The 25,309-nt window shown below is 39.6% G+C and overlaps 2 protein-coding genes and 1 long non-coding RNA gene across 4 annotated transcripts in view; 1 reads left to right on the top strand and 2 right to left on the bottom strand.

Moving 5' to 3' along the window:
* Positions 1-25,309, bottom strand: part of LOC138954366 (uncharacterized) — a 51,311-nt gene that overhangs the window by 8,445 nt on the left and 17,557 nt on the right. The window contains exon 6 of the mRNA XM_070326230.1: positions 21,845-21,907. Within this exon, the coding sequence (XP_070182331.1) occupies positions 21,845-21,907 (63 nt within the window). The remainder of the gene's footprint in view (positions 1-21,844; positions 21,908-25,309) is intronic.
* Positions 7,552-9,234, top strand: LOC138954365 (uncharacterized). The gene is made up of 2 exons (XR_011451805.1): positions 7,552-7,811; positions 8,119-9,234. It is a non-coding gene; the product is annotated as an uncharacterized lncRNA (long non-coding RNA).
* On the bottom strand, positions 8,377-11,266 carry LOC138954364 (uncharacterized). Of its 2 annotated transcripts, XR_011451804.1 has the most exons (4): positions 10,891-11,266; positions 10,327-10,426; positions 9,373-9,510; positions 8,377-8,606 (listed from the first exon to the last, which is right to left on the bottom strand). XR_011451804.1 is itself a non-coding variant. In XM_070326229.1 (3 exons), exons 1-3 carry the CDS (start codon positions 10,986-10,988, stop codon positions 8,484-8,486), a joined length of 321 nt encoding a protein of 106 aa, XP_070182330.1. In that variant the 5' UTR covers positions 10,989-11,266; the 3' UTR covers positions 8,377-8,483. The 2 variants fall into 2 exon arrangements, 1 of the variants encoding a protein (XP_070182330.1); XM_070326229.1 differs by lacking the exon at positions 9,373-9,510.

The following is a 25,309-nucleotide window of genomic DNA, read 5'->3' as shown; positions in this document are numbered from 1 at the left end:
GGTTTTAAAAACGTTGTAAAACAAAGGCTAAGAGATCAATTCCTGTAGGAATGGAACACTGACGTGAATGCCAACAGCTTGTGTTTTATTTACAGAATATATAAACAGTATTTTGTCTGGAAAGGTATTTGCTTTGGTTGCCTAGGAAATTCCAAGTTAAATTAACAAAATTTAGAACAAGCAATCATAAGTTGCCAATACATCAGCACATATTTTTTAATGCTCCAAGAAATCAAATGAAAGATTGTGTGATATGTGCGATAAAAAATGAATTAGGTGATGAGTTTCACTATGTGTTCATTTGTACCGACGAAAGTATAGTGTCTGGAAGAAGAACATTAATTAGTCCTTATTACCGGTTTCACCCAAAATATGAACAGTTGATGAATTGTAAATCTAAGATAAAACTAATGAAGCTAGCAAGATTTGTAGCCCATGTTATGATTTTAGTATGTTAGCGTTACATCTAGTTTCTTTATTGGTATGTATATGTATGTAATGCATGCTTTTGTTTTGTTTTGTGTTTTTACAAAAGATGCATGGCATAATGGTATTGCCAATTTATTTCGGCTGTATATTATCGTTGTCCACTTAATGTATACATATCTGCCTGATTTCTTACCTGATTTTGTTAAACCTATTTTTCTTTTCTTTTTGTTTGTATATGATGGAAGTGTATATTGCCAATTTATTTTGGTTGTATAGTATTGTTGTATTTGTCCGCTCAATTTGTATACATATATTAACTGTCTGATTTGTTACCTTTTTTTGTTAAAGTTATATCTTTGTTTCAAAGCCCTCTGGGCCCAAAACAATAAAATACTTGACTTGACTTGACTTGACTTGACTTGATAAGGCTTTAATTAGCTAAAGACATTAAACTATCAAACCGTCAAAACGTCTCTCTCTCTCTCTCTCTCTCTCTCTCTCTCTCTCTCTCTCTCTCTCTCTCTCTCTCTCTCTCTCTCTCTCTCTCCGTCTCTCTCTTTCTAACATAGAAACATTTCCAGCGCAAACATCAACACTTTGAATAGGTACAACAACAACACAAGTGTACTACACCAGCTTACATTACCCAATATTGACGGACTGTGTGATGATATCTTCTGCTATGGTCTGTTGAGACTTTGATATCAAAATCGAGACCTCCGGTCTCGATTTTGATATCACTGTCGAAACAGACCAATAGCAGAAGATATCATCACACAGTCAGTCAATGTTAGATATATTGCTAATTCTTTGGACATTTTGTATTACTGTAAAGAAATTACAAAAGTATTTGTCTCAGTTTTGGCTGTTCCATATCCCTCCCTCTGATTATTATTCAGTCTTTTTGTTCACTCTTTTCTTGTACTTTTCAGTATTTCAAAATGTCTTTTCTTTCAAAAAGTCTTTAGTCACTTGCTCAACTAAATTCTGGGATCATTACATTTTCATATATATTTGTTTGTTTTTAAATTTAGGTGTTTTTGTTTTTGAAGTGGGGAAGCAATAAAGAGGCCGTCGATATCAAAACTGATATCGACGGAAATGTCGTCAATATCACTTTTGCACTGAGCTCAGTTTTGCCCAATTGACTAGTGGAAATCCACGTAACATATTAAATAGCAATATTATTTGCTATCAAACCTGCTCTAACATTCCACGGCACAAACTATGTATAACACATCGCCGTCTCGTTCACCTGTTCCACATTGGGTAACTAGTCCAAAAAACGGTTTCTTTTTTGAAAAACACGATATAAGAATCTGGCCACATGCACCACTGAATCCCCTTTATCTACAGACATAGGACGTATAATACTGTTCGCATCTTCACTCTGGTTTTTACATTTAGTCAAGTTATGACTAAATGTTTTAACATAGAGGGGGAATCGAGACGAGGGTCGTGGTGTGTGTGTCAGTGTGTGTGTGTGTGTGTGTGTGTGTGTGTGTGTGTGTGTGTGTGTGTATGTATGTGTGTGTGTGTGTGTGTCTGTCTGTCTGTCTGTCTGTGTGTGTGTGTGTGTGTGTGTGTGTGTCTGTGTGTGTGTGTCTGTGTGTGTGTGTCTGTGTGTAGAGCGATTCAGACCAAACTACTGAACCGATCTTTATGAAATTTTACATGACAGTTCCTGGGAATGATATCCCCGGATATTTTTGTTTTCATTTTTTCGATAAATACTTTTAATGACGTCATACCCGGCTTTTTGTAAAAGTTGAGGCGGCACTGTCACACCCTCATTTTTCAATCAAATTGATTGAAATATTTGTAAAGCAATCTTCGACGAAGGCCAAATGTCGGTATTGCATTTCAGCTTGGTGGCTTAAACATTAACTACTGACTTTGGTCATTAAAAATTTGAAAATTGTAATACATTTTTGTGTTATATAAAACGATCCAAATTTACGTTTATCCTATTCTATATCATTTCCTGATTCCAAAAACATATAAATATGTTATATTTGGAATAAAAACAAGCTCTGAAAAATAAAAATATAAAAATTATGATCAAAATTAAATTTCCAAAATCGATTTAAAAACAATTTCATCTTATTCCTTGTTGGTTCCTGATTCCAAAAACATAGAGATATGATATGTTTGGATTAAAAACACGCTCAGAAAGTTAAAACGAAGAGAAGTACAGAAAAGCGTGCAATGCAGCACAGCGAAACCACTACCGCGCTGAACAGGCTCGTCAGATTCACTCCGTTATGCACAAGCGGCGGACTACGGTTATTGTGACAAAATGCAGTGCGTTCAGTTTCATTCTGTGAGTTCCACAGCTTGACTAAATGTAGTAATTTTGCCTTACGTGACTTGTTTTCTCTTAATATTTTGACATCAAGTCTATAATCACAATATCCTTTGCATACACACAATACATGTTTCTCGTCTTCCACGTCCTCTCTGCATCCAGGGCAAATCAAAAGGCCCGGTACAACGTCAGTTCGATAGCGGCATTTGTGAGTGTTTATGGGTGAAATACCAAATCGAAATTGTATGTATGCATCTCGAAAACAGCGGAGCTGAATATGGTCTATATACACTTCAGCGCGAATTTCTTGCTTAAAGAGCAAATACAATTCAAATCGCTCCGAGTTAATGATGCTGTCGTGCCAGTCTTGCTGGAAGCAATCAAACAATCGTTGTCTGAATACTGCTATAAATCGATTGAGACAGAGGGAGAGAGAGAGAGAGAGAGAGGGCGGGAAAGAGAGAGAGAGAGAGAGAGAGAGAGAGAGGAGAGAGAGAGAGAGAGAGAGAGAGAGAGAGAGAGAGAGAGAGAGAGAGAGAGAGAGACAAGACAAGACAAGACAAAATCTTTATTATCGAGGGTAATAGATAAGCAAGAATATTGCTTTTTTACATCCAGCCCTCGCCCTAATATAGGGTCAACATGAACAGAAAACAATATAATCAAAGAACTATCACATTAAACTTAATACATTATAACTGTATATACAGATACAATTTTAAAAAAATAGATTGTCATGCTGCATTTTAAGTACAATTTCCAAGTGTCAATTTTTAACATAAATTAATTTAGATCTGCATATTATTATAATTTTGTTTAGCATGCACATACATTTTAAATGAATTGGTGAACCATTCAGCACATGTTTAGTTGCATTATGTGACATATATTTTTTTGAAGCTGTCTGTGTTTGTTTTATGCTTAAGAAAAATAGGCAGTGAGTTCCATAGGACCGCACCTGAATAAAGAAGGCTTGATTTGAAAAGGTCAATACGTAGAGTCGGTGTTATGATTTTTAGTCTGTTATAGTTCAAAATAAAATTATCACGTAATGTCCCCGGTGCATATCCTGACATCACTTTATGCATCATAACACCTTTATTATACATTAATCTTTTTTTAAAAGGTAATACTTGCAAATTTTTATAATCAGATTCTGAAGGAGTGAGAGAGAGAGAGAGAGAGAGAGAGAGAGAGAGAGAGAGAGAGAGAGAGAGAGAGAGAGAGAGAGAGAGAGAGAGAGAGAGAGAAAAAGACAGAGACAGAGACAGAATGAGAGAGACAGAGAGAGACAGAGAAAGAGAGAGACAGACAGACAGACAGACAGACAGACAGACAGAGACAGAGCGAGACAAAAAGACATACAGACAGACAAACAGAAAGACAGACAGACAGACAAACAGACAGATAGACACAGACAGACAGACAGATAGACACAGACAGACAGACTGACAGACAGATAGACATAGATAGACACAGACAGACAGATAAATAAACCGACAGACAGACAAATACATAAACAGACAGACAGACAGACAGACAGGCAGACATACAAATAGACAGACAGACAGACAGACAGACAGACAGTAAGAGAGTCCAGGTCATAGTTTATCTGGAGGTAGCTGACAGTCGTCATTTTATATGCCTTGCAACATTCACTTATTTCAAAATGTGTACGCATCACTTTCGGGCAAAGTATAGTCAGGTATAAGAAGTAAAGCCTTTTTTAGTAAACGTTACAGTCGGGAGAGACAAAACCCCAAGGAAGACATAGCCTTTGTATTCAATATATACACCGACAAATAAAATGGGTTTACATGCATAATTAATAAAAAGGGTTAAAACCTGCTCAAAGCGCTGTACAATCATATGGGGGAGAAGAAAAAAAAACATAGCATTATCTACATTGCAATTACATGCAAATCAATAAATTGCACATTGCACTTGATATAGAGTACACAAAAAATGATCAATCTGTTAACTTACTTTGGGAATCCCGAGAGACTTTTTTTGTTTTGTGGGGCACTAACGGTGGGTCCAGGTTTGCCGAGACACCCTCAGTGCACGACTTGGCAAAGAAAGTCGCGGGGGATTCTCAACGTGAGCTACAATAGAACATCACTGAAATATGACGTATTTTGAAACAAAAAATACAGTTTGTTTTTGAACATGTGACGTAACCAGTGCCAGAGTCGCACTCTTCAACAAAACGAGTTTAAACTGCGCAAAGTTTCATCTGATTCGCTGACGTTCACATACGATGAAAGTGTAGCCAAGTGGCGTACCCCGTCTCTCTGTGTGGGATTATCTCCTGCCCGACCCAGTTGCCTCCCCTGTCTATAGCTATTCCCTGTGTGTGTGTGCTGGTCACATTGGGTTTACATTTAAATAATGCCCTTTGTGCTAGGAAATCCCTAACTTGAAATGGTGAGAAGCAGCAGCGTGACCTCTAACCATCAGTGCCTAAGGAGTGACTAAATAATACCTGGTTGTCTTTGTGCATTGTACTTTATTGTGTGTTTACTAACGTAGGGTAGACCCCGACCGGATGCATTTCTAATCTCTTATCTCAGATGTAGGTGGTCGTTATGTAATGTGCCGCCAGCCTGTCTGTATCGTTGGAACGGCGTTTTGTCAAGTGGGTGTCATTTCTTTTGACAGGGTACATCATAGAAGATGCCAGGTGGCTTGGAGGTTTTAGTCTCTTACCCCCCCCCCCTTCTGTGTATCAGCTTTGACACTGCTTGTAATCTAATGAGCCTTATCCGGTGTGCGTAATATTTCCGGTGCGTGACAACGACACGGCTTCATGCCTCGGTAACGATCCCTTTCATTGGGCAGGCATTTTAAGTAGAACGCCCCCCGTTGTCTGACACCGGGTAGCCTTCCTATTGGCTTATCGCCACAGGGAATCGGAAGTGACCTGTCTTTAAAAGAGCGAACATTTAGAGTAGAGGAGACGGGGGCCCGGGTAGCTCAGGTGGTAGAGCACTAGACTTGTGATCGAGAGGTCGCTGGTTCGAATCCGGGCCGGGACGGACACGGGTCAACTTTATGTGCAGACCCAGAGACGGTATCCATCTCCCACCCCCGTGTCACCACAATGGCACGTTAAAGATCTTGGTCATTCTACCATAAGTGCAGATGGCTGATACCACCTAAACACGCAAACATCAAAAAGCCGTGAGGGCGTAAAACTCGAATCGTATAAACCAATTCATGTCCAATATAGGCAATTAAGACCTGACGGACAATAAGCCCCTTAAAGTGTATCTAAACCCCATTTTTCAACCCAAAACCCTTATTACCAACGCAAACATACACCCAGATGCATTCCATTCCCACCCCTTCAAAGGCCCGAAGATGCGAGGAGCAGACGCAGCGAGTGGGAAAAGTCCGTAAAAGCTCGCACCTGCCAGCCTTCAGCTGAAACAAGACGATGATGCTAAAAATAGAAACGTCGGCAGATGACGTAGAGATGGGAATGGGAGTGGGAGCGGAAGCAGCGCCCTCTCCATGGATCTAGATCTAACTTTCTGCAAACACGAGTCAGCATGAGTAGATCGTTTCTGCGTCGTTTACGGTTGCAATACTATCCATGCAAACATGCCGGGAATAAGTAAGCTTACTCACGGGTTCCCTCAAGTCTTTCACAGAAGGAAAGCTTGGATTGACTTTGTGGAAACGGTTTATTCACAACCAACGAGTGGACACCATTTTGCAGATGATGCATTTGCAGAACAGTTCACAGCTCCCTTGTTCGAATCCGAACTCGGTTATCGTCCGAGTCGGAGGTTGTTGGAGGATTCTGTCCCGTCAGGGATCCCACTAACGTTTATCAATGTGAAGAAGAATTTGAATGCTGCATAAAAGACAGTTAAGACGGCTGACGAAGAAGTGTCGAACCGGAGAAAGACTCAAAGTCGACGGAAAAGAAAAGTGATGAAGGCAAGTGATCGTTATGTTTCTGTTGGCGGTGCATGATTAAATTTAACGGCAGACGTAGTGCGTTGCATCTCCATCGTTTATGTAAGGTATGTGTGTCCGTGTGAATATGTGTAGGAGGGAGACTGAGACTCTAAAAAATTCAGATTTCTGATTTCTCTCTCTGTCTTGCCAATAAAATAATAACGAAGAGATACACACAGAAAGACACACACAAACACACCCATAGACATGCATAGACACTTTCTTTGATCCAGAACCACAGAGACAGACGGACAGACACATACACCACACATACGCATAGACATGCACATACACTTTGATCCAGATTGACACATAGACGGACGGACACACACACACACACATTCACACGCAAACAGTCACATTCACATATAGTATACACAATCACACTCAAAACACACATAAACACACATCATACCTCCAGCAGATTTTTTTTTACAATGTAGAAATATCTAGGTCATTGATTGTTAGATTCATTCCTGTAAAATCTCCCAAATCTAACAAACAAATACATGTACATGTAGTTGAAACAAATGTCTTGTGCAAGAGAGATCAAGGGAGATAATTTTGATGCAATTGTTAATGACATTGCATAGTGATATCCTTTAAAAAAAAAATTGAAAATAAGGAATTGAGATCTCTACACAATTTATCTTCCTTGTTTTATGTATGACATTGAGTTATAGTTAAAATTGTATTCTCGGAATTGTTCAAAAATAAATTTGAAGGGAGGCAACTAATAGATGAACAAACAATATTACAATTTACACATTCAGTTATGCTTTTTTTTGGATAAGATCTATTAATGAGAATTATACAATAAATACACATGGGGGGGGGGGGGGGGGTGCAGAGTGATTTTGAATGAGGTATCTGTCTAATATTTAGTAAAGCGTGGAATTATGACTGAGAGTGAGAGTCATTAATTCAGTGCATTTAAATTTGTATCCTGTTTTCAGGCTGTTCCTTGCCACTCTGCATTACAATGAAAATGGGGACAGGGGTGATGCGCTTGATGAAGAAGGAAATCCGACGTTGTCCATCACATTCCCAAAAGGAAAGAAAGGAGAGTACAGTGTGAGGAAGTGCAAAGGGCCACGAGCTTATGGTAAGTTACATGCAGGGTAATTACTGACTGCTGGTTTTTAGCAGACACACACACAAATGAAAATCCTCTTCTTTTCTTATACTCCAGAATTCTGGCAATTTACCCAAACACACACTCACACACACAACTGAAGAGGGAAAAGACAGAGAGAGAAATATTACATTTAATTTTGTTCAGTTGGGTATTCGCTAGAACTGCAGCATTCTTCCTAAAATGCATTTTTGCAAGCATAAAAGCTGTACTTGGTTCCGTGCTAATGCCTTTTCACGACTATCTCATCCTGAGCTATCCACTGTTACATTTACAGGTCACGTGTCAAGATTGCTTCAACGTCTGTTTGAGAAGCTGACAAAGGATCCAGGTGCCTTTGAAGCTTCCTTCCCAGAGGAATTTTGTGACAAACCTGACTTTTGGGCCGCTGCATATCACCCCCCCCCCCCCCCCCCCCCCCCCCCATACCGATAAGAAGCTGCAGCACCATACAGTACAAGATAACCAAACTGATCCCACTTTTCCCCGCTGATGTCGACACCAACAATACTGAACAAAATGCACTTGCAAGGAATTACAGATTTTACTCTTTTATTTCATAAGTGATGCATTAGATTATAAATACATTTTCATGTTACCATTTTCATTCAAGCTCAGACCACTCAAAACCTCTGTAGTACATCAGACGGAAATGCATATCTGATGGCCCGTACTCCACATGAAGGTAAAGGTATCCTGATTTTCCTCCCTAGCACACCATGGCACCACCTCACAAGCTGTCAGAATCCTATGTAGCGGTACTTCCTGAAAAATAATCACAAAATCTGTGACATAAGTGTGTGTTGCATAGTCCGGCAGGGTGTTCCTACAAAAGGTGTGGAAAGTGGGGGGAAGAACACTTATTTTTCGTGAATTGATAGAATGGCTTGTTTCATGGCTGGCAGGCTGTGTGTGTGTGTGTGTGTGTGTGTGTGTGTGTGTGTGTGTGTGTGTGTGTGTGTGTGTGTGTGTGTGTGTGACAGTATGACAAGATCCATGTAAATCTTTCATTTTACCTAGTTATTTATGTTTAAAATGTACTTTCCAAAATGTGTTTCTTTCCAGCATTATGTTAATCTTGTTTCACACAAAGTGTATAAACTATGAATCTATTATTCACTTCTGGACTTCAGTGTGGAGAGATCCGAGGATAACAAAATAATATTTACGGGTTTGTATATATTATATGCATCATACCATGTCAAACACATCACAATATAGACGCGTGATCGACAAGAAGAGGAAATACTATGTGTGCACTTGTATGTCTTATCTTTTAATTTAATGGTTTTTTTTAATGGACCAACTTTCAACTTTGTGAGAAGAAAAAGTTTTTAAGACATGAAAAACAAGGATTGCTTTAAACCTGCAAATTAAAAAAAATCTTCTGTCACCTTCTTCTTCAGGTGTGTGAATGGATGGGTGTACGGGGTACATTTGTCATGTGGAACAGACCTAGAAGTATCTGCCAACACATCACGATGATGTGACAAGCACATGCTTGGTAAAGAAAGATAGGTGTGTCACTTACTCCTTAAGAGTAGCCTGTAAAAACCCATGCTCCTCCCGGTACTGGTAATATGCCGTCTCCAGCATATCCGTGTTTAGGCAGACGCTTTCAAATTATGGGAGCTGCGTGATGCATGTAATGCCAATTTTTTCGGGAGGTCTGCAAACATAACAGTATTGTTATAACTTATGGTTAACTATGAAATTAGTGTAAGAACTTCTGTCTTTCTTTATTTGGTGTTTAACGTCGTTTTCAACCATTCAAGGTTATATCGCGACGGGGAAAGGGGGGAGATGGGATAGGGGAAAGGGGGGAGATGGGATAGAGCCACTTGTTAATTGTTTCTTGTTCACAAAAGCACGAATCAAAAAATTGTTCCAGGGGCTTGCAACGTAGTACAATATATGACCTTACTGGGAGAATGCAAGTTTCCAGTACAAAGGACTTAACATTTCTTACGTACTGCTTGACTAAAATCTTTACAAACATTGACTATATTCTATACAAGAAACACTTAACAAGGGTAAAAGGAGAAACAGAATCCGCTAGTCGCCGCTTACGACATGCGGGGGGCAGAGAAATAAGGATGTGGAAAAGAAGACTTTTGGTAAGTGAAATAAAGGTGATGGATCCAGTCAGGTAGAAATAAGACAACAAGAAAGGAATCGGAAAACTGCAGGGAATAGTAGGGAGAGTTTTCTTGGAAGGAAATATAGGTGAAAGGACTGGTAAGGCAGAAATAAGACAAAAGAAGAGAAGTAAAGGGAAGCTTAGTGGAAACACTCCCGCCGCGGGAGCAGTGTAAGAACTAAACTTCTAACAGACATTATGAAGTTAAGGCTTCACAGACAATTTATAGTAATGAATAACCTCTGCATCTATGTTGCAAAATAGTCACACTTTTCCTTTGCTCTTTAAGTCTTTTCATTGAAAAAAAAGTAATTTAGCTAATGCCAAGTAAAAAGTAATACATACCTGCCTGGGACAGTTCAGCTTCTTCATAATTTTAGTAGACTCTGTGCAGCAGTTGCATTCCTCCACTTTCTCCATCTCCACACAGTTGGCACATTCAGACCTGAAAGTATCACAAACAATCTTCACTCGTTTCTATCCTTCCGCCGAGTGTTGCGAATGCACACATGTTGGAAGTATTCTTAGATTTCATCAGAAAGAAATAATAACATTAGTTCTAAAAATGTAACTTGCCAACTCAAAATGTAAACACTAGGGACTGCCAGATTCGCCTTCGTCAAAAGCTCGTGCGTGTCGATCTTCGTGAGTTTGCTTCAATAAAATGTTCATCAGTTCTGGAGGCCCAGTGAATTTCTTGCATATAACCAGGTCATGTCCAAAATAGACACTAGCTCTGGAGACAGACTGAAAAACCAAGTTAGCATAGCCTAGTGCACAAACACCCACACAAACGGTACTCATGTCACAGTTCAGATCTAGATCTAGACTCCAAGCTTGACACATCCTGTCAGAATGTCCTTTTCTCGGTTGCTTGTACCCAAAATAAAACGTGACTTCGTTACTCACCAGTCTGTGTTCCCAAGGCGATTAATCATGCTGCTGTTGTCAGAAAGATGATTTTCCTCCACGTTCCTTTCATTTTCTCGTGCCCGAGGTTCAAACATATATGGTACAACACGATTGTGGTTCACCACGTTTTGTGCGCCACGACTGACTGTCGTCCATTGTGCTCTCTTCCCATGTCTACGTCACAGGCACTTGGCTGGCGCGTCGGGAGTTCTCGGGTTTTCTCGGCAAAGTCCGGATGAGCAAATTTAGTACGCATGCCAGTTGGCGAACGGCTGAGCGCAGAGCGGTTAAAGTGCAGAAAAATGTCGTAACTGGAACCCCTCTACACACACTCAAACCTGTACTTGCAGGGTTTAGACACACTTTAAAAAAAATATAAAAAAAATAAAAAGTAGAGCAGAAAACGCGATTTGTGACACTGCGAGCTGGGTGCTCCATGTGTGTTGTCGGTAGCCGTGAACGTGTCGAAGCTCTGCTCTAATTTGTCGTGAACCGGTCTAGTGTAGTTTGGCGCGAAGTTAGTAAGCGGTCGACTTGTGGTTTTCATTCCGAGACCTGTCTCTTTCAGTCTTTGTGTTTCGCGACTAGGCGTCAGCAGCAGAGTTTGTGTTTCTTTCAAGTGTGCTCACTGAGGAGAATCTGTAAGTAACTAAATGCTTTATTCATTCCTTTTGCTTCATTTTTATGTTTCATTTGATGCTATGATGTTTGCATATGTACATTTTGACGCTGATTTGGTCCCGGGCGATGTCCGACCGGTCTCGCGTCAGAGTTGATGACGCCATTTTGATCTAGCGGAGAGATGTGTTTTCTAGATCAGTTTCTAATTACTTTTATGATTTGACGCTGAAATTGAGCGTTAATAACTTCTAATATTTGATGACCAGTTATTCTAAAGTTGTTTTAGAGTCTTGTGAATTAAAGACTCAAGTAAGGCAGACTCGTTCTCATACGTTTCGTTTTCGCTGGGAAAAAGCCTGTCTCGCAATATTTGATGTCGAGAAGACCCATGTGTATCGTTGCCATTTTCCCCATTTTATCACATATTATTTCTGGAGATCAGTAAAGTCTGAGTAGTAGTCGGTTAAAAGTCCAAAGTTAAGCCCCCAGTGCCATTGGCCCGTAAAGCTACCTATTTACGATTTAGGCGCAGAAACCCCTACAATTGATGAACGGGAAATATGGTTGACACATATATTTTGGGTAATGAACTAGATGAGAAAAGCCTGTTACCTATAATAGGTTAGATCTCCTTTTGTACAAGGACAGTTTAATAACGATGAAGTCCGGTAAGGTAAGTCGAACCTTTCTCAGATTTCGGTTTTCGATGAGAAGGGATTTGAATACTTTGCTGGACGGAATTCCGCTTCGTAGCCAGTTTGTTGAGGAACAAAGAGGTTCTCAGTTTTCGCTTCTCTGAGGATCCTTCTTTGTTTCCAGCACTGTAACCGTAACTTTGTAGGCGAAGTGTACAACAAAATGACATGCTTTATGAAGTTTTGTGTTGCGTTACGTTTCATGTGTTTGATCATGTTGCTGCATTTCAAGCCGTATGTCGTTGACGGTTGATTGGCTGATGTAAGAGTAGTGTCCGCCATTTTTGACCGGCGTCCCCCGTGTAATGATGTCTGAGCGCCCCCATTCCCCTAGGTCCGCCCCTGCTACACAGGTACATGGCTTACCTTCCCTGTCTTTTGTCTGGCTTTGTGTGAGCCAGTCATGTTATGTATTCTGTCCTGTGTCACTCTACTGGTTCTACTCTGTTTGTCACATGCATTTTCATACTCTGATATTTTGCTAGTCTTCATTTGTATTACCCTTTTACCTGTACATAATCTTATGAGTTTTGATTATCATTCCTTTGATGAATTCAGGCATGAGAATGATAGAGATCTTCTGAGTTAAGATCTCAGACAATAGGAAGATATTGTCTACAGGATGCACAATTTTGACTGTTAATTCTCAGGTTGCACTTTAAAGGCGCTTGCCTGCAGAAGAACTTTGCGACTGATAGAACTGAACATTGTGTGCAGTCGCGCTTGCACTTAAAATGTGTTTGCCTACAGAAGAGCTTAGCGACTGATAAAAACCTAACATTTTGTGCAGTTGCATAGGTGCATAGCAGACTTTTAATCTAAAGCGATATGATTTAGTCGCGCTTCCCTGTAAAGTAATAGACTGTTGTCTAACGCTTCATTTTGAAGCATGGGAGCTTGCGCTTACCCCATGCCGGAGTTATCTTTCTTATTCTTGTCGTTATTATTCAACTCGATGAAGATGAGTCTTCATGGCGATGAACACGCTTAATAATAACAATTATTTTGCAGTTGCGGTTCATGCAGTTGGTTAATTTATGTAAAGCATTTTCCTATGCAAGGCTTAGGCCTAAGGGAAGATGTTGGTTACTTCCCTTGACATTAGCTGTTGTGGAGTTGTTTAACTCACTGTGGATTCTCTTTCAGAGAATGCTGTGTCTGCAGGATTTTGGCTGTATTGTTACTTGTCTATATTTGTCATGATTATTTTGACAAATGACACATTCATTGATGTATGCTTTGTATTATGTCATGTGTGACTTAGAAGGCATGTTGTTTATAATTGTATTTTCTTTTCTTTTTAGTGCCTTCTTCTTTACACTGCTTTCTGGTTTACACCAGATATACACATATATATATAATTGCTATTTCTGGTTGCTACCAGAATTCATAATTTCTATTTCTGGTTGATACCAGAATTCATAGTTTATATTTCTGGTTGCTACCAGAATTCATAGTTTCTATTTCTGGTTTACACCAGAAATTCTGGTTTCATATTCATAGTTTATATTTCTGGTTTACACCAGAAATTCTGGTTTCATATTCATAGTTTATATTTCTGGTTTACACCAGAAATACATATTGTTTCTGGTTTGCACCAGAAATACATATATTGTTTCTGGGTCATTTATATACACATTTATATACACATAGTTTATATTTCTGGTTTGCTACCAGAATAAGAATAATCCTTTTTTCCCTGCTTTCTGGCAAATATTGTTTCTGGTTTAATTGCACCAGAAATACATATATTGTTTCTAGCTGATTCTGGTACTGGTAGATATCAGAATTCATAATTGGTATTTCTGGTTAGATGTAAGCATTGCTATTTCTTGTATTAGAGTTCTGTTTATTGTTTCTATTTTATAACTTATAGCATTGTTTCTAGTTGCAACCAAATTTAGCTAAACTGTTTTGGAATATTTATGATTTAGATAAGCAGGCATGGGAATTGAAAATTGTAAAAAAGGCGGAAAATTTATAACTGAAGACGCGAAGCGTCAAGTCGACGGCGCGAAGCGCCTAGCCTTACTAGGGGGGTCCGGGGGCAATTTTTTTTCTCCAAAGAACCCAGATGGTGCAATCTGGTGTCATCTGAGCTCCAAGTTTGCCATTAAATTCTGTTTTTAGAATCAGAGTTTTTAGTACAAAAATGTACCAAATTTTGCTTACATGTATTATATATGGTTTAAATTTGTAAAAAATTTTATCTGTTGAGACAAACAGGAAAATGTAACTTGTAACACAATCTGTGCAATCTGGTTTACTTTCAAACATAATAGTTCAATAACTGAGGCGGGCGGTAGCAGTGCGTGAACAAAGTACGGAAAGTTTTCGCGGGCTTTTGCGCAAAGGCCAAAGTAACCGGTGCTTTTTTTGTGTGCCTCCCCCCTTTATTTTTTCGGCGGACACTTTTGCATTTTCGGCGGAACAAAAAAAAAATTCGGCGGAAATCCGCCATTCGGCGGACAATTCCCATGCCTGATAAGCTAACTGAGTGGTTATTTTTAGTTACATCTCCTTCAATAAAAGATAAGTTAAAGCAACCTCTGTCTTCGGTGTCTTAATTGTATGCTCCTCTGCCTGTGCTATATATCCCTGTCCTTCCACCCGACATTCCCACAAAAGTATGCGGTGAACCTAGTGTACACAAAACAGAAACGATCTTGCAACACATAGCGATAAAGATACATAAAGTAAGTTCCTGATTAGGAATTCTCTTCATCCTGCAAAATCACCACCACTCGTCACTGTTAGCTTGTCTTTGCGACACAAGTACAGTGTGTACCTTAATCGATGCAGACGTTAGAACTTTAGTGTTAAAGGTTTCGCTTGTGTGTGTATTTCAGTTGCAAACGAGCATAATATACGAAATATCGTGTTCTCCAAGTCGGGAGCATCTCGTTACTCTCCCGTATCGTTACTCCCCCGGCTCGTTACACTCCCGGCTTGTTACTAACCCTAACCCTAACCCTAAGGGGGAGTAACGAGCCGGGGGAGTAACGAGCCGGGGGAGTAACGAGCCGGGGGATTAACGAGCTGATCCTCTCCAAGTCCATGACAGCAAATATAGAAGGTGTGGGAACATTATCATGTGGTGGGACTGGACATTTTGATTTAAACCGGTGCAAAATATCCTTTTGTTTGGGGTAAAACAAAGTATACCCGTTGATCTTGAAGATTCCTGCGCAGCTAACAATAAAACTAAGTGAATTTGTCGACATGTTGCTCAGATAATGACACAGTGGTTTAGCTTACCAAATCGCATATTAAACAAGTGACACCATGATTTCCCCGGTTTTTCCAATGTTTTATATCACATTTGACCTTATATGAACATTACAAATAAGACGTTTGACTATGTAAGGAACATAAATTGCAGTTAAAGAGTGTACTAAATTACATTAAAACACACACACACACACACACACACACACACACACACACACACACACACACACACACACACACACACACACACGCACACTCATACACACACACGCACACACACATACACACACACACACACACACATACACAAACACACACATGCACACAAACACAGACACACACACACAAACACACACACACACACACACACACACACACCAGGGGCGGACGAGGGGGGGGGGGTTTCTGGGGTTTCCGGAAATCCCCCCCCTCCCAGCCAAAAGAAAATTTAAAAAAAAATTGTGTTTTTAGGGCTGAGTTTTAATTTTTGGGGTATTAATCAGTAACAAAATCTGCTGCCTGAAACTGGTAATGATCATCCTCAGAATGCACCAGAGTGCACCATTTTGCATCCTTTTTTTCAAAATTTTCTGGGGGGGCATGCCCCCGGACCCTCCTAGCAAGCCTTCGCGCCGTCGGCTCGGCGCTTCGCGCCTTCACACCCATATCTTCACAATATACTTTTGGAAACCCCCCCCTGCTCCACCCCTGCACACACACACGCACTCACACACACACACACACACACACATACTCTGCAGTAACACTCAGTATCGTCTATGCGTGTTGATATGCATTTATTTCCGTTTGATTGTGTCCTTGAGTGATCTAAGCTACTTACACTGTTGATGGGTATAACTTCAATTAGTTTAGTCTGTCGGGGTGACCAGGAGAGGACGTTTTACATTATTTTAAAACAATCCAATCGACTTTTGCCTTGTGTCTAAGATTACAAGTTGTCGATGACGATTAGTACTATCTTGTATTACAAGGGTTAAGCACTATTGTAATTCAATCAAGTTGGCGTTTTAATGAAACAGGTCCTGTGATTGGTCAGAATGCTCCATGGCCAACTCATTAAAAGTTACCGGTCATTAATTGTCGATAACCACTCGCTAAAAAACCCATTAACCACCTGCTCCGTCGCGATATAACCTTGAATGGTTGAAAACGACGTTAAACACCAAATAAAGAAAGAAAGAAAGAAAGAACCACCTGCTGGCGAGGCGCATTGATACAGCCTCAACTAGCCTCGGTTAGCTTTGAGGGTCATTTTACAAGTAGGAAATATGAAGTACCAACGAAATACCGAGACCATAAGGTATGCGAAGTGATGACGTCGGATACGTGACGTAAGTTGATGCATGAATTCTTTCGGACTACGTCAGTCAATTCCAAAGATCGCTTTTGTGATGAAAAGAATTTGTTTTGAGTTTGCTGTCCAGAAACCCGTCAAAATAGAATGGAAAATGTATGTGAAAGAAAACAAAACAGGAGCAGAGTGATAACAGAACCAATTATGTCTGTTTACCATCGCATGAAAGCAAGAAAGAGATTGTCGTCAGATTGAATTACAATAACATTAACACGCTTCCATTTGAAACTTCTCGGTCTTGATCGTGGATTGACGCCCTCCCAAAGTCTAATTGAAGCCCTCCGTCGCTTCGCTCCGTCGGGCTTCAATTAGCTTTGGTAGGGCGTCAATCCACGATGACGACCTCGAAGTTTCAATTGGAAGCATGTTAATGTGTAATTATTGTAATTCAATCGAGTTTGCGTTTTAATGAAACAGATCCTGTGATTGGTCAGAATGCCCCAACTCATTAAAACTTACAGGTCACTAATTGTCGATAGTCACTCGCTAAAAAATCCATTAACAACCTGCTGGCAGAGGCGCATTGATACAGCCTCAACTAGTCTCGGTTATCTTTGAGGGTCATTTTACAAGTAGGAAATATGAAGTACCAACGAAATACCGAGACCATAAGGTATGCGAAGTGATGACGTCGGATACGTGACGTAAGTTGATGCATGAATTCTTTCGGACTACGTCAGTCAATTCCAAAGATCGCTTTTGTGATGAAAAGAATTTGTTTTGAGTTTGCTGTCCAGAAACCCGTCAAAAAAGAAGGGAAAATGTGTGTGAAAGAAAACAAAACAGGAGCACAGTGATACGTAGAGGTTACATGCCGAGTCTCAGTGATTATCAAAAATAATGGTCGAAGTTAGCGGATCATGAAAAATGCGAGCTTCAGCGAGCTTTTTCATGACCGCGAACTGAGACCATTATTTTTGATAATCACTGAGACGAGGTATGTAACCTCTTTATCCCTCCTTTCTTCAGTTATTCAAAGAAAAGAGGAGTTTTTGTGCGAAAGTTTGATCGAATCATATTCACCCAACCAGTCTACCTGCGCAGGCTATCGATTAATGCGCGGTTGTATAGTTCCGTGCAAATCATTCAATTTTGTTAACACTTCTTGTCAGTTTCCATGTTTTGAACTAAAATCAAGTACACAGTTATGTTGTTATTCAGCTGTGGCGGTAAAGGCAGATAGTGTGTGTTCTGTTCATGTTTTGGTATCGCTCAGAAAATGTTCTTTCCTCGAATGTGACTAGCAGACGAAGTTTTACACCCGTGTTCCAACGTTAAAAACTGTATGAAGTTAAGTTTTCTGGGGCAAAATAGTGTATGAAACCGCTGCATGTTCTTTAAGTTGATTAAATGTTTGCAATTGATTGCGTATGATCTGTTTATAAAATGAAATATTGTTGAAAACTGACCGTCGGATTGCAGTCTTGTCGATGAAGCCGAAATCTGGAAGGGGAACTACTCGTGTCGCTAGACAAAGTATGAGAGTTACTTTTCCTTGGAATCTTGCTTGCGATAAACGATTGTGCACGGCAGATCTGAATTCAGAAAACAACCAAACTCATGGATTTTATATTGAGATTCATGTGTTCAAGCCTGTAGTTGCTGGTTTAAATGCGGTATGGTTGTATTGTTTGCTCCAGAAATGTATATTTTGTACTTTAGAGTGTTCTGAACTTTTGAGTCGCAAAAAGTAGATCCACAATGTGTACAGTCTCTACCCATGAGCTATCGAGGATTCAGGCCCGTTGTTGGGTAAGTGATTTTGGTTGTTGGGTAAGTTACCGAAAAATAACTAGCCCTACAAGTTTACAGAGAGAAAGAAGCAGAGGGGGGGATAAGATAGGAATACAGAGACATATATCTTGGGACTTGACCCTTGACTGAAAGTAGTGTGTGAACAGAACAGAACCAATTCTGTCTGTTAATCATCGCATGAAAGCAGGAAAGAGATCGTCGTCAGATTGAATTACAATAACATTAACACGCTTCCATTTGAAACTTCTCGGTCTTCATCGTGGATTGACGCCCTCCCAAAGTCTAATTGAAGCCCGACGGAGCGAAGGTCGGGTGTCAATCCCCGATGAAGACCTCGAAGTTTCAAATGGAAGCATGTTAATGTGTAATTGTCAACATGTTTTGTTAAAACCAAGGTAACGTGTTCATTGATTTGACCAAAAATGTGTAAATATCAACCCCGGAGCCTCAATGACGCATAACGCTGACCTCCAAAGCCAGCTATGTGTGCCGCGTGAGCACGTTTTTCACACCAATTCTGTAATAACTAATATTGCATTCCTCGGTCAGATTCTCTCCAATGAACTTCTCAGTAGCCAATACGGGGTGCTTTCAAAGTGTTAACAATCACCAATTAGCTTAAGTTAATTTTTGTCTAATAAAAGGAACAGTGTTTTACACGTGCATTGCAGCATGCTTGCATGTAAAGTAGCACCCCCAACACTGCGTTCCTTGAGACAACAGCAAATGTACGGTCTTCCAGGCGGTCGATCGGTATGTTCAACTTCACGTTCCATCGACAGGGAAAGGTATTTTGTAGCTTAGTGGTTTAGCTATGTGTCAGCAGACATCGTGCAATGGGTTCGTTCCAAGCTCCCGCTTGGGTCTCTTTTTCCTTGCTATCATGTGCGTGATTGCTTTTTCTATTGTTGAATAATACTATTATTATCATTAGTATCATAACTATTATAAACCCTTATTTTTACATAAAGTCAAGCTGTGCGTTTTATCAAGTCCCGATCAAATTAATCCACTTCTGAGACGAACCCCGATGTTGACCTATCTTACATCTTCTCACTGGTGTCGTTTCGTGCATGGGCGTGAAAGTTAAATAACAAAAAGAAATACAAACACGAGAGTTCAAATGAACATGATAGCCTTTGAGGTCACTCTTACTTATTTAGATGTTTTGTGTATTTTAGTGTCTGCAAATTTGCTTTTGCGAATTTAATTTTGGGGGGTGGCCTAGGTCTCCGGTACACTGCATAAAAAAACTATTCGATGAACAAAACAACTCTTTGTTTCAAACGGTAGGGGAATGAATTACCTTTAAGGCAATAAACTTGGTTTTACCATAACTGGCCGCATCACAAAATTCTACAGCTAAATGTATGTGTTTAGTTTTGTTATGGTGATTAGTGTAGAAGTAATCTACTACTATTACCAGCAGTCGACACGCGGTGATACATAATTATGCCCTTTGGCCTTTCCTTGAAGATATCCCGTACTAAAAATAGAATACGGGATTCTGGGAAAGCTGTTCAAGGGCACTCACGCACTATATTCGATTTTCAATACACAACTCAAAACCTTTGGGATAAATCAACAAGAATAACATACACGAATATATAGTTCAGAAAAGAAGAAGAAAACAAGTCGCGTAAGGCGAAAATACAATATTTAGTCAAGTAGCTGTCGAACTCACAGAATGAAACTGAACGCAATGCCATTTTTCAGCAAGACCGTATACTCGTAGCATCGTCAGTCGACCGCTCATGGCAAAGGCAGTGAAATTGACAAGAAGAGCGGGGTAGTAGTTGCGCTAAGAAGGATAGCACGCTTTTCTGTACCTGTCTTTGTTTTAACTTTCTGAGCGTGTTTTTAATCCAAACATATCATATCTATATGTTTTTGGAATCAGGAACCGACAAGGAATAAGATGAAAGTGTTTTTAAATTGATTTGGACAATTTAATTTTGATAATAATTTTTATATATTTAATTTTCAGAGCTTGTTTTTAATCCAAATATAACATATTTATATGTTTTTGGAATCAGAAAATGATGGAGAATAAGATGAACGTAAATTTGGATCGTTTTATAAAATTTTTTTTTTTACAATTTTCCGATTTTTAATGACCAAAGTCATCAATTAATTTTTAAGCCACCAAGCTGAAATGCAATACCGAAGTCCGGGCTTCGTCGAAGATTACTTGACCAAAATTTCAACCAATTTGGGTGAAAAATGAGGGCGTGACAGTGCCGCCTCAACTTTCACGAAAAGCCGGATATGACGTCATCAAAGACATTTATCAAAAAAATGAAAAAAACGTTCGGGGATATCATACCCAGGAACTCTCATGTCAAATTTCATAAAGATCGGTCCAGTAGTTTGGTCTGAATCGCTCTACACACACACACACAGACAGACAGACAGACAGACAGACAGACACACACACACACACACACACACACACACACACACACACACACACATACACCACGACCCTCGTCTCGATTCCCCCCTCTACGTTAAAATATTTAGTCAAAACTTGACTAAATATAAAAAGTTGAACATTGCAAAAACATGTTTTACAAGTCTTGCCAATTAGGGGACTCGAACTTGAGACCGCCGGCTTTGGAGGCAAACGTCTTACCACCGCGCCACAAGGCTCACAAAACATAGGCGTTAAAACTAAGACTTGAACTGCCAACATAACTGCCACATACCCGGGTTCTTGAATACTACATTTGAGTTCTCGAGCGTGGGCGATCAGTAATTACTCGACTCGAGTTTCTGAGTCTCTCCATTTGTATTTGTGTACTGTTCTCACTTTTCGAGGCAAGTTAACTTGATAACTGAGCCTATGCTCCCGTTCACTTCGTATACGTTTGGGAAGCAATATCAAGTAGTGATAATTTCAAGTGGAACCGACATTGTTGCCACGACATGCATTGACCAATCGCCGAAAGGCCCTGACGTCATTGCATGAAAGAATTTACCTACCCCAAATGCTCTATTATCGATGACATACACAGAATTGTGTTCGGATGGAAGATGATCTATAGACTATTTATTATATAAAGGGAAGCAAGCAGTTAAAATCGGGCGTCGATAGAGCCAATGGCCAATGAACAGTGATGTTAACTTGTAGTATTTCATTCACTTGTGTCACATAAATACATTGTGTTTTCAAGCATCACTCAGTATCGTCTGCCTTAGATTAATGCAAACTAAACACATTCCAAGTAATCTTCCTCTCAACCAAAACGTCAGAATACTTGTATATACTCACTCCCTGTTGTTGGACGTTTGTGATGAATGTTTCCGTAGCAGAACATCTGAGGGACCTTCATCACTGACAAGGTAAATACAAGCAAAATGTGTTTCAACATAAACACAAATTCTAATGATTGGATCGATAAATGCAAATATAAACAGACAGCAAGCTATCTATATATATAATTCGATATATATACGATATACGACTTGTGTCGGTCTGTCTGTCTGTCTGTCTGTCTGTCTGTGTGTGTGTGTGTGTGTGTGTGTGCGCGATGCACGGCCAAAGTTATCGATGGATCTGCTTCAAATTTGGTGGGCATATTCAGGTACACCCGGGACAGGACACAACCTGGTCGATATTTCAACACGTGCTCTCAGCGCGCAGCGCTGAACCGATTTTGGTTCCACCTCAGCTACCCGGGCCCCCATACCGACACACCAAAGCCGCTAGACCACATCACAACGCCAAAGTTCTCGGTGGATCTTTTTCAAATTTGGACACCGTATTCAGCTACACCCCGGACACAATATCATCGATGAGATATTTCAACACGTGCTCTCAGCGCGCAGCGCTGAACCGATTTTGGTTTTTCTGTTCATTTCACCATTACAAGTAACTCTTCCTTATCTTCTCCAGTGTTTTGCGTTTATCTCCCTTCCTTCGTGTGGCTTCAATCCATATCCCCGTTTCTACGTTACTATTTTTAGAATGTCACTGCGCTGTCCAGAACGCTTCCCTTGCACCCGTAAGTTGTTCTTACTGTCAAAGTGAAAAGGTCGAATCAATGTATAGCCACGCGAAAAATACACTGTCACCTATCTCTATATATTTATAGATATAGATATACATATATATATACGGGTTCTCTGTGTGTGTGTGTGTGTGTTTGTGTGTGTGTGTGTAAGCAACACCTGTGGATTATAGAGTTCTGTTTGTGATGGGGTCTTTTGTCTGTCTGTGTGTTCTGGCTTTTGAGAAGCCACAACAGATAATATAGGGCTAAGAAATAAGCTCGAAAATTATCAATTATACAGAATTCAAGAAACTCTTTTTTCTCTGCACCACTTCAGAATGTTGCATCTTTTTAAAAATCCAAAGTTTTGGACCGCAGGCCTTCTTCAAAGGTTCACAGACCAAGCGTCTATAGTTACAACACAGCATCCAATTGTACGTCACATAAAGACGTAACATTACATTCTTCAAGAAAAATAGCATTAGTGTTTAGTCTCTACCAGCCCGCATGCCTTTTTGAATGTATCATAAAACAAGGGTCTATATTTACAGTTAAACACATTTATCAATAGAACATAGTATGTCACATGAAGACATAATATTACTGGTTTCCAGAAAATCATTATCTCAAGTGTATAGTCTCTGCTAGCACGCAAGCCTTCTTCAAAGTATCAATATATTCACAAAAAGTTATGGTGATCTTTATTCACCTATTGGTCATGTTTTCTGGAAGTTTGAAACGTTTTCATGGAGACATTTAGGATATATTGAACTTTCAGTGGAGGACCCCCTAAAAAATGACCGCAAAACGTGCTCTTTTGGGCCTTTCAAACTGTTAACCCCTACCTCATTTGAAAACAGATTGTATCAAGACTAATCAAGTTAGGTCCACAAATGAAACTGATTTTGAATGGAAATGGAATGGCATTTCCATCGATATGCAGAATTGTTTCTTATCAGCAAATCCTGATTTTTTACAGATTTTAGAATACGGGACTAGGGGTTTTGTCAGGTCGATTTTGGGGGTACCCTGAATTCGGCGGCGGTCACGTGATACCCAATACATAAATTGTTAATCCGAAAAGTGTGCAAGGTAGCCAAGTGAAGGGCCTTTAATGGCATATAAAGTTGGAATAAAATGACACGTGAATGAATGTTTTAGTTGGGGTACGAAAATGGGTGCAATAGTTATTTTGCTCAGTTTATAGTATGCGTTGTTTTATTTGTTTAATGTTGATAGTATTGTAAGAAAAAGAGTAAACGAATAAATCCCATCCCCTACTTAGTCTGTGCATAGAATATAGTATCATTATGGTAAACGCCCATTTAAAACATCAGTTTCGTCAATTTTATTTTTTTATTTTTGTTATCAATGTTGTTTATTGTGTGTACAGTTCTGCACATTGTATATTGACATGTTCATCCAATGAAATAATGACATGATGCTGAAAGGCAGCTATTTTGTTGATTTCATAGTCTCGCCACTGCAGGAAATGTGTACATCAATGTTTGATTACACCATTTCAATCGGACAGATGTTAGACCTCTAAAACACACAACGCTCTCATTCCCCCGATGGCTTCGATCAGTAAACACGGCTGACTACAATCACTATTCTATTAGTGGATGTCTCTTCAATCACTATCATTGCGATCTTTCATTATGCTTTTATTGTCGTTGGTTTTTATGTTTTATTCTATTTAGGCACTCGCAGATCACAAGGAACTACACTTGGCCAAACAGTTATTGCAACACATTTCGCACCTACATTAAAGCATTAGTTCCCGTGTCATTCTATTAAAACGTTATATGCCAGTTACGGCCGGTCACTTGACTACCAGGATCACTTTTGGGATTAAAGATATATTTTACAGGGATAACGTCACCGCCACTCAAATAAGGGTACCCTCAAAATCGACCAGACAAATGGAAGAGCATAATTTTAAAATCGACACAAAATCACAATAGGCAAAACTTTACATACGAGAAGAAAGGTAAATTAATTATCTATTCAGAACAGGGTCTTTTGTTTATCTAGCTTGCATATTTTGTGTGCTATGCTATTCCGACTGATGCAGGGGGCGATCGCAAGAGCGGTCAAAAACGGGACTTTTTGCGTCATTTTAAGGGGTGTCATAAAAACAGCGCTGTACTTTAGCAATGACTTGGTGGATTACTTTGAACTTTTAGAATAATTTACCAACATACTAGAGATACTTTGAGCAAAATTTTGGATCGTTACATAATTATATTTGTTCAGATGTGACGCAATGTTTCGGAAAAAGTTGTTAAACTCGTCCTAGGATTGTTCACTTATGTTGAACAATATTGTGACTTTGCATGTCCACAGATAAATTATTGATACAGAAGCTGTCGAAGTTTCATTTGCGTGTAACCACTGGCTAGTCATGCAAACACATGATACCAAAATGGAACGTTTACGCTGTTTTGCACTAACATCGGTTATTGCTGCGTGCCTCTCAAAAGATGCTGCGGCCACGCTTGACTGGGTATCGCAGTGGCACAGTAATCATCCCGGAAATATCAAGCGTGTTTACAGATGTAGCACATTTGCGTCAGTGCTTATACGAAAATGAAACTGATGACAGTGTTTGTAACAATCATTTGTCTAAAGACTTGCGAAGTCATACATTTGTTGGACACAAGTGAACAATCCTATGACGGGATTAACAACTTTTTTCCGGATCATTTCATAATATCGTAACACATAATTGTAACAATCTA

The sequence above is a fragment of the Littorina saxatilis genome, unplaced genomic scaffold (assembly GCF_037325665.1).
Source record: "Littorina saxatilis isolate snail1 unplaced genomic scaffold, US_GU_Lsax_2.0 scaffold_732, whole genome shotgun sequence".
In the NCBI taxonomy this organism is placed as follows: Eukaryota; Metazoa; Mollusca; class Gastropoda; order Littorinimorpha; family Littorinidae; genus Littorina; species Littorina saxatilis.
This window is presented reverse-complemented; position numbering and strand designations above follow the sequence as displayed.